This window comes from Haplochromis burtoni, unplaced genomic scaffold, assembly GCF_018398535.1.
Source record: "Haplochromis burtoni strain Fernald_Lab_line unplaced genomic scaffold, NCSU_Asbu1 Contig_14, whole genome shotgun sequence".
In the NCBI taxonomy this organism is placed as follows: domain Eukaryota; kingdom Metazoa; phylum Chordata; class Actinopteri; order Cichliformes; family Cichlidae; genus Haplochromis; species Haplochromis burtoni.
This window is the reverse complement of record NW_024582375.1, coordinates 1,481,713-1,499,280: the sequence shown is the minus strand read 5'-3', so window position 1 is coordinate 1,499,280 and position 17,568 is coordinate 1,481,713. Positions and strand designations below refer to the sequence as shown.

Genomic DNA, 17,568 nt, shown 5'->3' with positions numbered 1-17,568 from the left:
AACTATCTTAAACGGATGCCGGTAGGTGGCCTTATTTTGAAATAATGTGCCTTTGCTGTTTTAGACAGCACTTCAGCTCTCATCGCTGGCCTGCGTGACTCGTTAATTTGGATATTTTTTGCAGCGCGCTTCACCTCTAACAGAAAAAGACAGAGACGAGAACAGGCTTCTGGGAGATGACTGACGGCTGCTCTCGGCCAACCAGAGCAGGGATGCTGCGCGCACCTCGCCTGCTTCTCTGACGCTATTGGCTCCTCTCTGGAGAGTCGGGGGTTTGTTCTAATATTAATGACTGCCGAGGAGACGGCGGCGCATCTATGTGGTCCGCCTGACACTTGATCGAGAGGGAGAGATGCGTTCGTAACAGCCGCTGTTAAGACGAAGGGAAGGGAAGGAAGGGAAGGGCACGAGGATCACACGAATCTTTCTCCGTTCCTTCGCCACACTGCTTTTGGACTTTGCCGTGTCGCCTCATGCAGAAACCCGTGCGTTTTCCCGAGGAATAGAGACCACAACTGATTCCTCATCAGCTGCGTGAGAACAAGAAGACCACACATTGTTGACTGGCTTTATGTTGCGCGCTGGGGCTCTCTCCCGTCATCGGAGGGGCGCACTTGATGGGAATACAGACACAAAACTGCTTTGTATCCGAGGGTGATGAAACCCGGTAAGTTTACTCTGTTTGCTGCTCTAATTTATATTTGTCGTTTTCGTCCGTGTCGCGCGATTGCGTCTGCGCAACGGCTCACAAGTTCACGAAGAAAAAAAACCGAACGAAATTGAGCGATTCCTGTGTTTTTTGTCGCACACACAGAGGAAAAAATACACATCAGGTTGCTTCCTAAATGTCAGTCACTCATGTGCCGATTGCAGAAATTAGGGACAAATACTACTGGATAACGAATCTTGTGACTGGCCTCGAATCTCCCTGTTTGGATGTAGGGACGCGCTTTTGCGCAACTATGCAGGATGCGCCTTTTAACCGGACCGGATTTTGGCTGTGTTTGGATTAAGAAGGAAAATCAGTTAAAGACAAGAAAAAGACAAGCCCCCGTGGTTGTGTGTGTGTGCGTGCGGGTACGCTTCTATGTTTGTGTGTTGGTGGATGGAGTGATTGGCTGGCAGCTTCATGTCCTCGGGTGCTGCTTAGTGAGCACACACCAGACACGTCTCTAAGAAACCCACAGAATGCCCCCCCCCTCCTCCCCTCACTCTCCCCCTCTTTGTTAAACCTTCCTGTTGCAAACACAGAAGTCGATACCCACACATGCCACGAGAGTACACGTCCACTGGCTTTATTTTTCAAACCCCACGGTCCTCAAATTGCTTCCTCCGCGGCTGTGCCATACACCGGATCCAGGGCTTTTGCTTTGTGATTAACGCATCTACCGGAAAGCACCTTCTTGCGCATTCACCATCACCATCATCATCCCTTCACCTGCTCGTGTCTGTACACCCACACATCCAGGGATCCGGCTGGAGAAAGAGAGGGTGGCATTCAGTAATCCCTTAACTGCATTGGGGCGTCTTTCTCTAACCCCCCCCTCAAAATTCTGCCCCTCACAGCCTCTCCCCTCTGTCCAAAATGTATTCCACTCAGCAGATTTATTATTCCTGAATAATTTGGATAAACAGATAATGGCCGATAATGACAAATGTGGATTTTCACCAAAGCAGGCTATCCAATTCTGATTGCTGTAATCTTCTGTTCAAATGTGTTCTGTGTGCGCACACACGTGTGTGTGTTTGTGTGTCCGCTTGCTTGTTCCAAGTGATGGATACAATAGATTTTGGCCTCCACAGTGCGAATGACTCACCCAAAACAGTTGCTCCATGTGAACCACACAATGACATGCCACACGAGAGCCATCGTGCCCTCACATCCGACACCATGCCACACTGAGAAAACCTTAGCCCTTCACATGTGAAGTATGTGGCTGGCTACCCGCAAAGCAATGTATTATAGCATTCGACCACCAGTGTTTGACAAGCAATCCCCGCAACATATTTATCAAGTGAGCGAGCAGTGGCAGCTGAGATTTAATGTGATGCAAGATAGAGCCGCAAACTTTGTGAAGCTCAAAATCAAGTATAGACTCCTAACATGGCAGCCACTTTGCAGTTTCTCCCCCAAGTAGTAACAAAAGCAGTAAAACAAACCCGTATTGGTTTTCTTCATTAATTTAGGCACACTTGTTCAAAACAAATCAATATTACATGTCCACCAACAAGTCATACGCTTAAATTGTGTGGCTTTGTGAATTGCCTATTGATCTGCGTGAGAAGCAGAGGTGGGGTGGGAAAGGTATTGCGCCTGCAGTGGCCTTGTGGAGGCTTTGAGAGCATGATCGGCAGCACGGTGTGGGTGTTCCATATTAATTTTTCTCTATAGTCAGAGGGCAGCAGGTTGCAGCGAGGTGAGAATTATGTGTGGGTGCCAAATGCTACTATTGGTTTGAAATGGAGTTCAGAAAGCTCCAAGTGTAAGTGCCATCACAATCAAGTTCTTCCTTTTTTTTGTTTTTTCTTTGATGGCGATAACAAGATGCAGAAGTATCCATCAGGGGACTCCTCAGTGAAATCCATGTAAACATATTCACAAGACGGCTGCGGGGGATCAGCCCGTGCAGCCAAGCATAGGCTCTCTGGTAGCATCTCCATTCCCAAACAAACACAGGCACCCGTTAAAATGGAATAAGCAGAGGCAGAGGGAAAAAAGGAACAGTGGGGAAGAGAATGGTGTGCATGTTTGTTTCGGAGCTAGTGGGTGGACTTGAAAGAAACAAAGAAAAAAGAGCTGTGGATCAAAACATGCCACGATGGAAACATCCATGACATTTTACAATTTTTCAGTCCGTATCAAAGGTCAAAACAGGATGTGACACTTCCTTTGTATCCACTGACATTTACTTCTTGGATTTGGACTTTTTGGTACTTAGCTTGGGCACATTTCTGGTGGGAGTGGATTTAAGGATTTAGGAGTGCCAGAGCACGGCTTTACCAAAAAAAAAGGTGCACTCAAAACCAGACCGTGTGTTAACAGCAAAATGCCAGGCCTGTGAGAATCTAGGACTGATGCTCACAATAAAAATCAAAGCTGCTAACCGCTAATTAAGCTGCTCTTCGGCAGACTCACATCAGAGCGGTACACGTTAGCGACATATGCCCATATTGCAGTTTAAAACGCGAGCAGAGACGAAGGAGGACATCTGAAGGGCCACTGCTGTGCGGTCCATCTGCTCTGCATTCTGACTGATACGTATAGGCCCTTAGTGTGCTGACGGAAATGGTAGTGATGCTGCATCCCGAGAACAAACCCAGCTGAACTGTTGTTGAGCTGCCGTGACCGATGCACAAGCACACATGCTCAGTTGAACGTATGTGCCAAAATGAGCATGTATACAGAGAATATCTGCCCGCAGACACAGAGCATTTTGAAAGAACCCCGTCTTTGGTCTTTTTGGGCGAAGAAAGAGTAGCTGGGAATGAAAACAGAAAAGAGAAAGCCCATATCAAACCCCATGAAATCATAATAAAGAGGCCCAAGCCAGCGATAAATGCATTTCAGTGGCATATAATGATTGATTCCATCTTCTGTGGGAACCTATTCTCTGCAGGCTTGTGGCCCCTTGACCAGCCATATATTATTCATATAAATATAGATAGGTGCGCATCTTAGAGGGAGCTCGCATGCCACATTTGCACCTGCAGATTCAATTTGGCTCTGACTTTGAGGGATATGCCGCTGGCTCCATTTCCCCTGCCTTCCCCCTCCACCCCACCCCACACCTTCCTCTTTCATTCTAGCTAGCAGCTATACATGGAACATTATGCAGATTTTTGTCAAGAGTGAGTGCGATTATGTTTGGGGAGAAATGAGTGTTGGAATGTTCGCTACGCCTTTGACCTTATCAGCGGCAGCCTTAAGCTGGATACCTTGGCTTAATTTTAATAGATGCAGCACTATGCGAATTAGACAAGGGGACCTAGCTGTGCTTTTTCACCGTGTGGCGCGTTCTGCATGCATTATGCGAATGAGCCCCTGCGTGTTTGGGTTCTATTTTTTTTTTCTGCGAGGACGCAGTCTGCTACGTTACATGCCGGCAAATGCACAGATCTCTTTTTCTCATGTATTTGCATGTGTTCCTGTCTGCTGTGTGCATGCACGAGGCAGGTGGGTGCGTTATATAGTGTTCAATAGTCCACCTTGTGTGTGTGTGTTCTCCCTCACTCAGCCCAAGGGCATGTCTTGTCCAGAAAAGAGCTGAAAAACCAGAGATAGGGGGTCCTGTGGTTAATTTGGAACATTGATTCTACATTAAGAGTCGACTTGCCACTGATTCATGGCTATTCAAGTGCAGATGTAAGGGGAAAGGTTTCCATCTGCTCCCCCATGGATGCACACACGTACACATACATATAAGTACAGGAAGCTTCATTATGCATACACACATAGAAGGTTCTCTTTAATGGACTCTCTCTTACCTTGGAGAAAGTATAATAGTAAATCAATGAGGTGAAGGGCAGAAGGAGGGACAGTTAAGCCTTCTGAAGGCCTCCACCCAATATGAGGCTTAACCAGAATGTATAAAGGACTCGTTGTGATTGCAACATGACTGTGCTGCATGTTCACCACAGGTCCAAGTGCTGCATCTCTGAAAAGAAACACATCTTGAAAAGTTGTGTTTATACAGTAGAGCAGCAGCAGATAAACTATAGCTTTCCAATAATGCAAAGTGGCTGCATGTATTAAGTACATAAAACCACAATCTTAGTCTTAACACATCGCTAATATATTTATTACTCGTGTGGGTGACACTTGAGAAATACTGCCGTCAGTAAATAATAAAATTACAGTTAATGAAACTTTAGTAGTCATCTTACACAAAGTCAAGCTATTTAATCATCATCGGTAATTTTCTAACTTATTATTTATGCCATTAAGTTCTGTGATAAAAGATATTTAGGAATTCGGTAGTATCTCATTCCCCTGGAGTCAAATGCTGCCATTCAGTTGCTGGCATACCAGAAATGTGTACAAGGTCTTTTATTGGTGGCTCCAAAATGCACTTTGAGAGTGCTCTCACATCCATCTTGTCATATTTTAACTCAAATCATGATCATTTCATAAACCTAATCCAGTCGTTTGATTGGATTTAGCTGATGGCTAGTAAGAACAACAGTGGACACAGCAGGACACGAACCGTGTCTCTGTTATTTGAAGCACAAGTAACACTTGATTACTTAAAACAAGCACTTTAATTTTTTATAACAATCATCTAAATACGGTTTGTAGGAACACTGCATAGCATTTGTGATCATCTCAGAGCTGTTTTAAAAAGATCAGTCGCAGCTTTCCATGAAAGCATCCACTAAATTTTCATAGATATTTTACAAACCAAATTTACAAAATGTACAACATTTTACAAAAGTTCAATCAAGTGTTACCCCTCACATTACAGTTGGTAATTAGAAAATAGGAGCCATATGGTAAGACATGTATACACAAGACATAGCATGGCAGGGGTGAAGAGTCTTGGGAAGGCAATTAGGCCAAAAGCAGACACTATGCAGGATAGGCATAGAAATATATAGTGAGACACGATGACATGCTGTCATTCTCCACAGCCCAATGGCTGGGCAGATGATGATGCAAACAGACAACATAAGGAGAAAAATTTCTCAATAAGGACGAGCAGAGAAAAATGTGAGAAGAGCAGGTTTATAAAAAGAGATATTTGGCTTGTATTATCATGAGAAAAAGGGAATGACAGAGTGAATAGAGAAAGAAAAGAGCCCGAGCTAGGGAGAGGGTGATGGGTGAAGAAAGCCTTGCAAGGCTTATTACCAGTGGATCAAAATTCCCAGTGAACCGTTTCTACAATATACAGGCTATTCTCCTGAAAGAGGAGGCAATTCGACTGCGCCCTACTTTCCACTTACGTCTGACCTTTATGTCTTCCACCCAGTTTTACCACAGTAAGTTTAATGTCTACCTCCCAGCAGATGCAATACTGCCTTGTTATCACTTAAACCATGCAGGCCTCATAATCATCTCCCCGAGGGCCAATATGCTTCCCACAAAAAGAAAAAAACTTACGTCTTGATCTCGCAAATTTTTCTCCGCCATTCCTGCCGTTGCATGCAGAACTTGTGTTTTGTATAATAAATGATTGCATTTTCTTTCTTAGGTCAACTTGTCTCCACACAGGGCACTGATGAGCACCCAACCTGTGACAAAGCAATCACCTCTCTTTCCCCGCTTCGCTAAATCCCATCCAAGCCCTGTGAAGCGAGCGGGAGGATTTATAATAACTCATTTCAATAAACAGAATAAAACAAACAGTTCTGCCCGGCTGTTTGGCCGCCCGACGACTTGAGTCAGGGTTTCCTGAATTAGCGCCGCAGAGCCACTTGGACCACCGCTTTCTGGCCCTCCTGTGCATACTCATTAATTTCAAGTGGTCATATCTCACTGGTCTCTAATCAAACTGTATTTGTGCCATTACTATCCTGTGCAGCCACAGTGTTAGGATAATGTAGATGGTCTGGTGGGAAAGTAAGCGAGGTGTTGCCAAGATGTGAATGAAAAAGCTTTTCACCTTGACAGCGCGTGAACCTCTTAACTGAAGCCTTGTCCTAATTCACCCGGTACCATTTGCAGATTACAGGAAATCTCTAAACACTATAAAACATATAAAATAATCTCTAAATTACAGAATCAGATTCATATTTAAAAAACAAAAAGCAAAAAAAAAACAAAAAAACAGGGCAGCAACATGTCAGCGTAAATGTGCAGCATTTTAATGAGGAGAGATTCGAAGGCTTTCAGTTGTGTCAAAGGTCATTCTAATTAAGAGTGAAATGTGCGGATAACAAGGTCTAAAGCCATAGCGGTTCATAAAGGTGACGCAATCACGCTGTCATTTCTGAACAGCATCTTTATTGGAATATGTCAATAACTACAGAAGGTCTTTACTCTAAGTGATGATGCAATAACTCTGCTAAATAAAAGCATCTTAGGCGCCTACACAGAATTTGTGTTCTTGTCAAACATGTGCAAATGAGACGCGGAGGTGAAAAAGTGCACATTGCAAAAAACATTTACACTGAGGTGATATGGAAACCAGTGATAAAATATATGAAGCATGAAGCATGTTTGGGAGCAACGTGCCTGAGGAGATAAGGCTGATTCATTGACGTCCTTTGAAAAGATTCTAAAAACACATTTTTTTAGAGCTGTATGTATGTTTGTGTGAAGTCTTTTTTAAATCACTGTTTGTGTGTCTTGCTTGTTTTTATCATATTCTGTACTTATTATGTCATTATGTTAAGTTTTTATTAGAGGCTGACCAATATATCAGCGGGTCTGATGTATTGACTTATAATAGTTCCCTGTGATGGATACACGGACACATTATTTGCAGATATTGCTGGTATTTGTAAGGATTCAGTACACATAATAAATGTTAGGGAAATCTGTTTATGTTTCAAGTGTCTGAAAGAAAAAATATCACCCGATACATTGGATTTTTAAAATCACCAACTATCAGTATATGGATCAGTCTTAAAAATCCTATATAAGTCAAATTTTTTCTTTTACTTAATTCTTACTAAATTACACAACGTTAATCAAATTTGTTTTTGTGTAACCTCACAGTTTGGCTTACCAGTCTTATATCTGTTCATATTTTTATTAACTATTAACTACAAATTTATGTGGTACACAGTTTCTAAAAGTACTGCTTTCATTAATTTGCAGATATATCGAAACCTTTGGCTACTAAGAAGCATCAACGGAATGGCTGTGTTAAATTTCAAGACGATCTCGTGTAGTGACAAACCCACAAATAACAAACCACCTGACTCTGCAGCTGTCTTTAGCGCAGCAGAGCTGTATAGCATCTTTCAGGTCATAGCGTATATTTCAGCTGCAGCAGGCAGCTGTTTCCTGCAGCACGCTATCAGCCCAGCATCAAACAGCAGACAGTCAAAGTTCTGCCTGGTGAATATATCGTAGGATTTAGTTTCTCTTGATTTTTGTGCTTGAACGCAAAAGAGCTAAAGAGAGACTGAATTTTGGACTTGCGTACCTCAGACGGATTGAAGTAAAACCCCAAATTGGGCGATAATGTTTAACCACACAAGCTCAGCCTGTTAATAGGTATCAGATCTTTCATTTAACTGTTATAAGATTATAATGTGTCAGTGTCTCTTCAGGCTTTCACCTAGGAGATGGAGAGCAGTGTTGGTAATGAAACCCAGTGGTGGTAAACAAACCCGTATTTCACCCAGCTAAGGCAGTCTTGAAACGAGGCAGATACAAGCAGCTTGTTTTGCTGCGATACTCCCAGCCAGGATTAACACTGCTGAAAGTGGAAAGCCCATGGGCTACACTGCCAGCCTCCCACTGTAATGGAGCTGCTTGCCCACCACTCTCTTTCTCCTCTGACACCTTGGAACTTGTGCTCCATGAGTGAACACCTTAGCCTGACCTATAAAAGGTCCCCTGAACAAATGTCAAAGCTTTGGCTTAATGCGTTAGCGCAGGTAGACATTAGGTTGCTGGAGATCCCATTACAAGCTTTCCGTGTTCTGTTCTAAGGTGTTGATTTTGTACCTCAGTACTCAGGATTTAGTAAAGCTTTTCCACACACAGATTACCAGCATCCATCTTTGAATTCAATTTACCCCAGCCATATTAAGCACATTTCTCTATGTCCAGCAGTTACGTAATGTTTTTTCTTGTTTCTTTCTACTTTTTTCGTCTTTGACTAGAATTTGACTGGATCAAGCTAAGATTAATATTTCTTGCAACGACAGCATTACAAGGGTCAGTAGAGGTTAATAGCTCAATGCCACAACAGAAACGAAGACGCTTCTCCTCTGGCAAGTCACTTTGTCCTCCAGATCTCTTCTTTCCCTTCTCCCTCCACTCACGCTCTGCCTCAATTACCAGCAACTGAGCAGTGGACTGTGGGAATTAGCTCTGTATAGTAGCTGTGTGTGTGTGTGTCTGTGTGTGTGTGGGGGAGGATGTGGTTTGGTAACTTGACTGGATTTTTACTAATAGGTTTGTACAAGTGGTAGTCATGGTGCAAGGCCTTCAGAATATAGACTGCCTGTTCAGTGGGCTCCGCATTATTCAGTCGCACGATACCAATTTATGTGATCAACTGCCTGTAGATGATTAGGATAGTGCACTTAAAATAATGCAAGTATGGGACAATATTCCAACCTTAAGCGTATTGAAACTCTATTAGGGATGGGCATTTCAAGCAAAAGTACTGCTTGTATTCACTGGGAGGTATTTGGATATTCCTCAAAGAGCATTTCAATTGAGGCTCTGTCGTTGAAAGCTTTACTGTTGTAACATCTTCCGTTTGTCCGTTTTCTGCAAGACACACACTGTTGGCCACAACCATATCTAAGATCTGCATTTTTATGAACCACATGTTGGATTATCATTAATAGAATTTCATCCTCATTAATCAGCAGGGAAATATGTTCTTCTTGCTGGCCTCATCATCATGCACATTGTCCTGTAAAGCCTTCCTAATCCAGTCCTTGATTTTTGATGGAAAAGCAAGCATTAGCGTCCGCCAAACCAAAAGAAATCCCTCTCTCAATCTGTCCCTATTTCCAAAACCTCTTTAGTGTCCACGATGTCATCCTCACATCCATCCTCGCCAGAATCTAATGGAGAAGCAGTGTGCTGTGAAAATAGGGCAGTGCTGTGTCTTACAGCACACCAGTTCCCTTAGCAGGAAATATTGATTGAAACATTAATTAGTCCGAGAGTGTTCCCTCTGACGTAACTAGCTGGTAAAACAAATAACAGCAGCCCGTCTTGGAACCACCTGCAGCGAATTCACAATAAAGCTAAGCCATAACAGTTAACCTGACCACATTATGCTGCTGGTAATTGTGATTACTAAGGAGAAAAAGCCAGGGCGAGCAGAGGTGAGAACCAAATGCGGTAGGCTGTATTACAAAGTCTGTCCTGTGCTTCCAGGATATGGATCAACTGCATAGCCCACGATGGAGAGCCGGTGCTGAGGGAGAGAGGCTAAGTCCTTTTTATCAGAACTCTCTGGGTGTAGAAGCTTATTAAAGTGCCAGGTGCTTTTGAAAAATAATACCCCCCCTTTCCCCCCACACACACCACCATCCCCACCTTCTCCCTCTTTCACAACCTTACTGTCTGCCGTCCCGAACCAAACCACGCTCTAGCCAGTGATGGCACACAGGTTGAGGAATGAACCCTCGGCTTGGCTCCACCAGCGGGCAAACTCCAACATTTCTGCTTCCTTCAGAAGTTCTTATTCATTTAGTTATTTATTTATTTCACCCATCACCACCACCACCACCACCACCACATCTCCCCCGTGGCCACCGAGGTGGAAACAGCGAAGGCGATGAAATGAAATCATTTCTCTTCCCTTGTTTTCACTTTCCAGCCACCGTCACAGTTCTCCTTTTGATTCTTTCTATTTCATCCGCTGTCTCTTCTGACTTTTCTCATGATGTGGCGCCTGATCTCATAGGCCCCAAAATATCACAAGCACCATCAAACCCATCTGTTCAGTAAGAGGCAGTCACATATGACAAATTACATACACTTCAACTGTGGAGCTTCTGCCACGTCAGGATGTGATGGAGACACTAATCATACGACGGTGCGAGAGACAGTAGATAGAAAAGATGTGTGAGTCACATGAAGGAGGAAGCATCTAAGCTATACCCATATGGAAAAGAAATAGAAAAAAACTTATAAAAGACTTGCATCAGCTTTAGCTTGCTTCATATAGTGAATCATATAAGGCTTATATGATTTACTCATGAAAGTGGCCACTTTCTCATTACTTTCATATATTGTTTTACGGAGTATCAAAAACATACAAGTTTCATTTATATAATTTTTCAAGGGATCTTATATCTGTTTTCACTCTTGTATGCTTTTCATACAAGTTTCACACAAGACAGATACAAACTTTATAAGATTTATATATATCTTTTCCATATGGGTAGTTATATATCTACAATGCTTATAAATGGAAATAATCATACAATAGTCTTTGTTACATAAGAATATTGAACAAACTTACGAAGGCCAAATATTGTTACAGGTGAAATTGTTTGCCTCTTACTTTGAAATGACGGAAATCTGCCTACATTTCCCAGAATTCCATTTTAGGAACATCTGTAAATACCGTATCACTCTTTAGAAATAGTCAGCGGCACAAACACATACGTTTTTAACAGTTAAAAAAGACCCTGAGAGCAAATATGTTGACCTACAAATGAAGTAAAATTTGCACAATAGCCTTGAGCTTTCACTCAAATCAGACTCTGTCTAAAATCAGTGCAATGGATTTTATCCATTGCCTTTAATTTAAATGTCTCAGAGAAATTAATGGATAATTTATTAGCCTAAAAAAATCCCAGAATAAAATGGAAATGTCAGAGAAGTGTGCAACACTTTCTGCTAATAGCACTGTACTGCATTTTATAGTTCCTGTTGAGCCCATGAGAGTACATGACCTTAAACTGTCTTGTATGAAGTGTAATGAAAGGGTGAACAAAGGCAGACAATTCAGACAAATACTAACTGCACTGGGTAGATAATTGAATTTTAATTTATAGTATTTGCTTCAATTTATTATTCAGACAGGATCATCAAAATGAAAACACTTATTGTGCCATGCCGTGTTTGGTAATGATGTTTTTGTTTTACTTTTCAATGCACCCATTTCCTTTATTACAACCCTGTTCATTTATGTACTTATAGATGCGGCCGAATGACAATGAAACGTCAATGAAATGCATTTTTTCAGTTCAGTAAGACCACAGATATTACATAAAACTACTAAACAATCGTGACACTAATCACCGACCTAAATGACTGTGATCATTCTCAAATTTTTAAATGAAAAAGAACATAGATTTAGCTGATGATCTTCGATCTGTGACTATTTTATCTATTATTCAAATATCCATGTTCAAGACAATACCATAATAATCACTTATTTTCTTCACTTCAGGCACCTTTTAGTAATCTGTGTCCATTGGTAAACTGCATGACCTGTTTTTCCAGAAATGCTAAATCCTATTAGCATACAGATGTGCTGATTGCTAAAAAGATTAATTACGTCAACACGTTAATGCATTTTAATTTTCATGGCAGTCGGTTGTTTCGTCTCCTAACAAACAGGTGCAAACTGCATCTAGGTCAACTGTTTAGTTTGCATTTACAGCCTAACCGTCTCACTCCATTGTGTATTACTGGCTGCCCATTTACTTGTTGCTATAGTGACTGACATATTCTAGCGTCTTTGAGTAGCTTGCCCTAAAGGGTAACGCTTAAGCCCTAGGATGTCTGCCATTTAAGAATCTTAATGAAGCCTTCTCTTTAACCAATAATACACTCATACTGCTAGCATCAAGATTTAGTGCTATATAGTAGTGGTACATATGGTACATCCTCAGAGTGAAGTCTAGAAGGTCAAGCAGATATAAATCCATTGTTCTACGTCTTGAAGGGAACGTGTATAAATGTCAACATGCATCAGTGTGCCTATAACAAATGTCAATATGTCCAAATCCTTTTCTTATGACATTCTCTGACCATGCCCATTATCTGGTAATACTCACATGTTTCTCTCTGTCTTGTTTGTTTTACGCAGGTAGGAATGGACTGGGCTGTGGATTCTGGAAGCTAGTAAAGACAATCAGTGAGGACGGTTATCTTTAAAGAAAGAAGTTGTTTTATGGATACCTATAAAGGTTCTTAATATAAGTCTTTTGAGGTGTAATATTGGTCCAGGCTTTTTTCTTTTTTCCGCCTCCCACCTATTTTTGGCTTGCCTGATTGCACCCTTGGCCTCAAACCCTGACACCAGCATTGAGTGAATCAAGGGCATCTACATAGGAAGACAATAAAACACTAGGACGCCCTGTGGCAGTTGCGGCAGGGCTGATGAGTCAGTTGCCACAGCGGCTGCAACAAATGAGTAATTATTTGTAAAGTTAATAGCTGAGACCAATCAATCTACAAGGACCAATTTCTGACTGGAGGAAATCGGTCCAATATGAAGGACTTGTCATTTGTGGATCATCTCTTTGTTGGCTTGGCCATGGCCTCTTTTGTTGTGGCCACTGAGCTGAGGCCTGATTGCCCAAAGCTTTGTGTGTGTGAGATTAGACCCTGGTTTTCCCCTACTTCTGTCTACATGGAGGCGCAGACAGTTGACTGCAATGATTTGGGACTCTTTAGCCTGCCAGAAAAATTACCAGTGGGCACGCAAGTACTGTTACTGCAAACAAACAACGTCGAGAGGATTGACAGACCTTTGGATTACATGCCCAATATTACAGAGATTGATTTATCGCAAAACAACTTATCCTCAATCAGCAACGTCCACCTTGGGAATCTTACTCAGCTGCTCTCCCTTCACTTAGAAGAAAACTGGATACGAGAGCTTCCTGAGCAATGCCTGTCAGAAGTGGCGAACCTTCAGGAGCTCTACATGAATCACAATCTCATCTCTTCTATCACTCCGCTGGCTTTCCAGGGTCTAAGCAACCTTGTGCGACTCCATCTCAATTCTAACAAGCTGAGTGTCATTAAAAGAGAGTGGTTTGAACCTTTGCCAAATCTGGAGATCCTAATGATTGGTGAAAATCCAGTTCTTTCTATTGATAACATGAACTTCAAACCTCTAAGTAACCTCCGCAGTCTTGTTCTTACCAGAATGAACCTGTCCCAGCTTCCTGATGATTCACTGGCTGGTCTTGATAACTTGGAGAGCATCTCTTTCTATGATAATATTTTTCCCGCGGTTCCTCACTCTGCCCTGAGAAATGTCAAGAATCTTAAGTTTTTGGATCTAAATAAAAACCCCATTACTAGAATACAAAGAGGGGACTTTGTGGATATGCTTCATTTGAAAGAACTAGGGATTAACAGCATGCCAGAGCTAGTTTCCATTGACAGCTTTGCCCTCAATAACCTCCCTGAGCTGACCAAAATCGAAGCAACCAACAATCCTAAACTCTCTTATATCCATCCTAATGCTTTCTACAAACTCCCACGGCTGGAAACCCTTATGTTAAACGGCAATGCTCTCAGTGCCCTCCACAGGATTACTGTCGAATCTCTTCCAAATCTGAGGGAGGTAAGCATGCACAGTAACCCAATCCGCTGTGACTGCGTAGTCCGCTGGATGAACATGAACAAGACCAACATCCGTTTCATGGAGCCTGACTCATTATACTGCGTAGAGCCTCCGGAGTATGAGGGCCAGCATGTCCGGCAGGTGCACTTCAGGGAGATGATGGAGATTTGCCTGCCACTGATATCACCCGAAAGCATGCCAGGGCACATTAAAGCACAGAGCGGGTGCTCAGTGTCACTTCATTGTCGGGCTTTTGCCGAACCAGAGCCGGACATCTACTGGATCACCCCATCTGGCACAAGGGTCCTGCCTAACACTGTATCTGACAAGTTCTACATGCACCCAGAGGGAACCTTTGACATCTACGATATAACAGAAAATGAAGCCGGTGTTTACACCTGTGTTGCCCATAATTTGGTCGGTGCTGATCTTAAATCCGTCTCTGTAGAGGTAAACGGATATTTTCCTCAACCTGTCAATGGTTCTCTGAATGTTGAAGTCAAATCAGTGGAGACACACTCCATTCTGGTCTCATGGAAGGCTGGCCCTGGCACTTTGGCTCCCAACATTAAATGGTACACTGTTTCAGATGCCAACCATCCCACTATGGCTTTTACCACCAGGGTTCCCTCAGATGTCCAGGTGTACAACCTTACCCATCTCAGCCCCGCCACTCACTACAAAGTCTGTGTGGATATCCGCAACATCCACTACAACCATGACACCAAATGTGTCACTGTCACCACTAAGGGATTAGAGTTGGCAGCCAAGGACACAGAAAAATGGGATGCAGCAGTAATCACTGTCTTTGGTGTGCTCCTGGCTGTGATTTCAGTGGCCTGCCTGTTTATTTATGTGTCTCTGAGGAACCACCACCTTTATGGGGATATAAGGAAATGGGACTCTAAAGCTTCACTGATACCAGTGGAAGCTCCCGGTATGCACTCATCTTTCTTTACAAAGCTGTGGGTTACGGGTAAGGGACTGCCAAGTGGAGTGGAAGTGAAAGCCACAGTCATAAATGTATCTGACAATGCCTTTTAAGAACCACAGCTTTGTAGAGCACCACACACCTACAGCAAATGGACAAGGCCACTGGGCAGGGGTGGACGATGATATACTGTTTTCAAAGGCATACCCATTGCCCGTTCCCAGCTCAGATACACTGGGAGAACTATTAATGGAAGGGGATGGAACGGTTTAAATTGACTACATGCTATCCCAGTTTCAACCCTAGTTGAAGTGGTGGCTTTGTAACCATCAAACCAAGCTAACATCAACAGGAAGGGGTATTTACTGCAAAAAAAATTCGATTACAGCACCATTCATACAGAAATGCAGGCAGAGAAAAGAAAGTGGACGTGTTGAAGGTCAGCTCTCTTGTAATTGACTGTTAAATGTGTTCAGAGTTGTGGAACTGTCCGTGTGGTCCCAAGCAATACCGTCTGTGCTTTGTCAAACATCCATAGACGAGTTAGAGATACAGTAATAACACCTGTCTATTATGGGAAGGGAGATTTATTAGAGTAGACAAATAACAGTGACTATGGTGTAAGCCTTTTGATGAAATATACCCCCCCTTTTCTATTTAAAAACGGATTCTTGATTTTTCATGGAAATATTGTTATATATTCTATTATGTTGATGTAATGACAAATCCTCTGTATGTGAACAATTTAAATGGGTTTTAAATGAAGGCAAGGAGCAGACTACTTTTGATTACAACATCACATTAAGCTTAATGAAATTCAGAGACAAAATGGGTATCTAGAGAGGATATTTGCCAAATGGCTGTTTATGCTTTGTAGTTCTCATTGCAATGGTGACTGGCAAAAACACTGGACTCAAACAAATATATCAAGTTGTTTAAAACTAAAACGAGTGATGTTTTATCTCCTCAAGAGGTGGTTTGTTAATGCCCTGGTAAGTGCCTACAACAAGAGCTACGTGAGGTAAAAGGAGAGGAAACTGAAGAAATTCATCAGCCACAGCAAAACACAGTCATGTCATCATTGCAGTCACAAGCTATTCTCCAGTACTTTTAGTGGAAATACTTTCTCAGTATTTTTAGCATACATATTTTAAGAAAACATTTTGTTGTTGCTTTGGGTGTCAAGTTAAAAAGCCATTTTTATATTACCTGTATTATATGTGATCAATGGGCACAACAGACTAATTAAGAAAAGCGCTAAGAAAAAAAAAATAAATGTCATTGTTTCTTTTACAAACAATTGCCTACTTTCTCTCATTTTATTCTCATATTTATAACAACAGCAAAAGGGACCTGTTATTTTCATTTTCATCTCTTTTTTTGGGCTCTACTTGAATAACTTTGCACGAGTTACGGTCCTAAATAACGATTATTTGTGTATAAATAACCCCTAATTTATACATTGGGCCTTGGTGCAACCTCTGCTGCCTGAAACAAGCCCTTATAGAGCCCTTCCTCCCCCTTGAAGCCAACTTTCCTCTTATTGGCTGCCCCTAATAAACCATATTCAGAATATCCTCTGTCAGTGAGATCATACAGAGGCAAAGGCAGAAAATATTGTCCGAGTATAAAAGCAGTCTGATGGCTGAACTTTTGGCTGTGATTTATTGCCAGGACGATGTTATCGGCCCATATTAACTATTTCCGATTTATTGGTATCGACATTTGTAATTTGACCATGAACAAACATTAAACAGAAATAGATAAAGTCTGGGAGAAACACCCTTCAACCATGTTACAGCTATTGATGTTGCACAGTGTGGTCAACAACTTTACCCTTGGCAACTGTTTTTGAATGTGCTTTGAACACCACAAACTCAACAAGCAGCTGATCCAAGCAGAGTCGGACTAATCTACTACATGTTTGACAATAAAACAAGTTTATATTTAAAACTCATTATCATAATATCTTAGTGCTGACTCACACATAACTACACATAACAAATGCTAGGGAAATCTTTTTATGTTTGTCTGAAAGATACTAAATATTGGCTGATATATCAGATTTCCCCCCCAAATATCAGTATTGATATCGGAAGCCATTTTGCTTATATTTTATTGTTATTTGTCATGCATAATGACATTCTCACATTTACATTTTTGCTTTTTAACCTTACTGTTGTTTTAAGTCTTAGTTAATTTGCCTTTGTTTATATGCATCAGAATATCTGAATCTTTACTCTCTCAGTTTTAAAAATTCCTAAATCGGGATCTAATTACTTGGACATACATTAACCTCTTTGTTCTAAACTTTGGTCTTGTTTAAAAGGCACACCCATGATTGTACAACAGTAGAAAGATGACAAACAATAACAAAAAGCATAGTAAATCCCCTTTAATAAATATACTCATGTCATCATCTTGTAATGGTGTACAGTGAAATGTGCCTTGACTTTTATA

At 41.7% G+C, this 17,568-nt stretch overlaps 1 protein-coding gene across 1 annotated transcript; it reads left to right on the top strand.

Moving 5' to 3' along the window:
• The first annotated feature begins 264 nt into the window (after positions 1-264).
• LOC102297957 (leucine-rich repeat neuronal protein 3) lies at positions 265-16,408 on the top strand. The gene is made up of 2 exons (XM_005915627.2): positions 265-667; positions 12,687-16,408. The coding sequence occupies exon 2, from the start codon at positions 13,092-13,094 to the stop codon at positions 15,219-15,221; it is 2,130 nt and encodes a 709-aa protein (XP_005915689.1). The 5' UTR covers positions 265-667; positions 12,687-13,091; the 3' UTR covers positions 15,222-16,408.
• Positions 16,409-17,568: the final 1,160 nt, after the last annotated feature.

Bases quoted from the DNA above. Each gene is read 5' to 3' on its own strand.
- LOC102297957 (XM_005915627.2), top strand. From the start codon at position 13,092: ATGAAGGACTTGTCATTTGTGGATCATCTCTTTGTTGGCTTGGCCATG.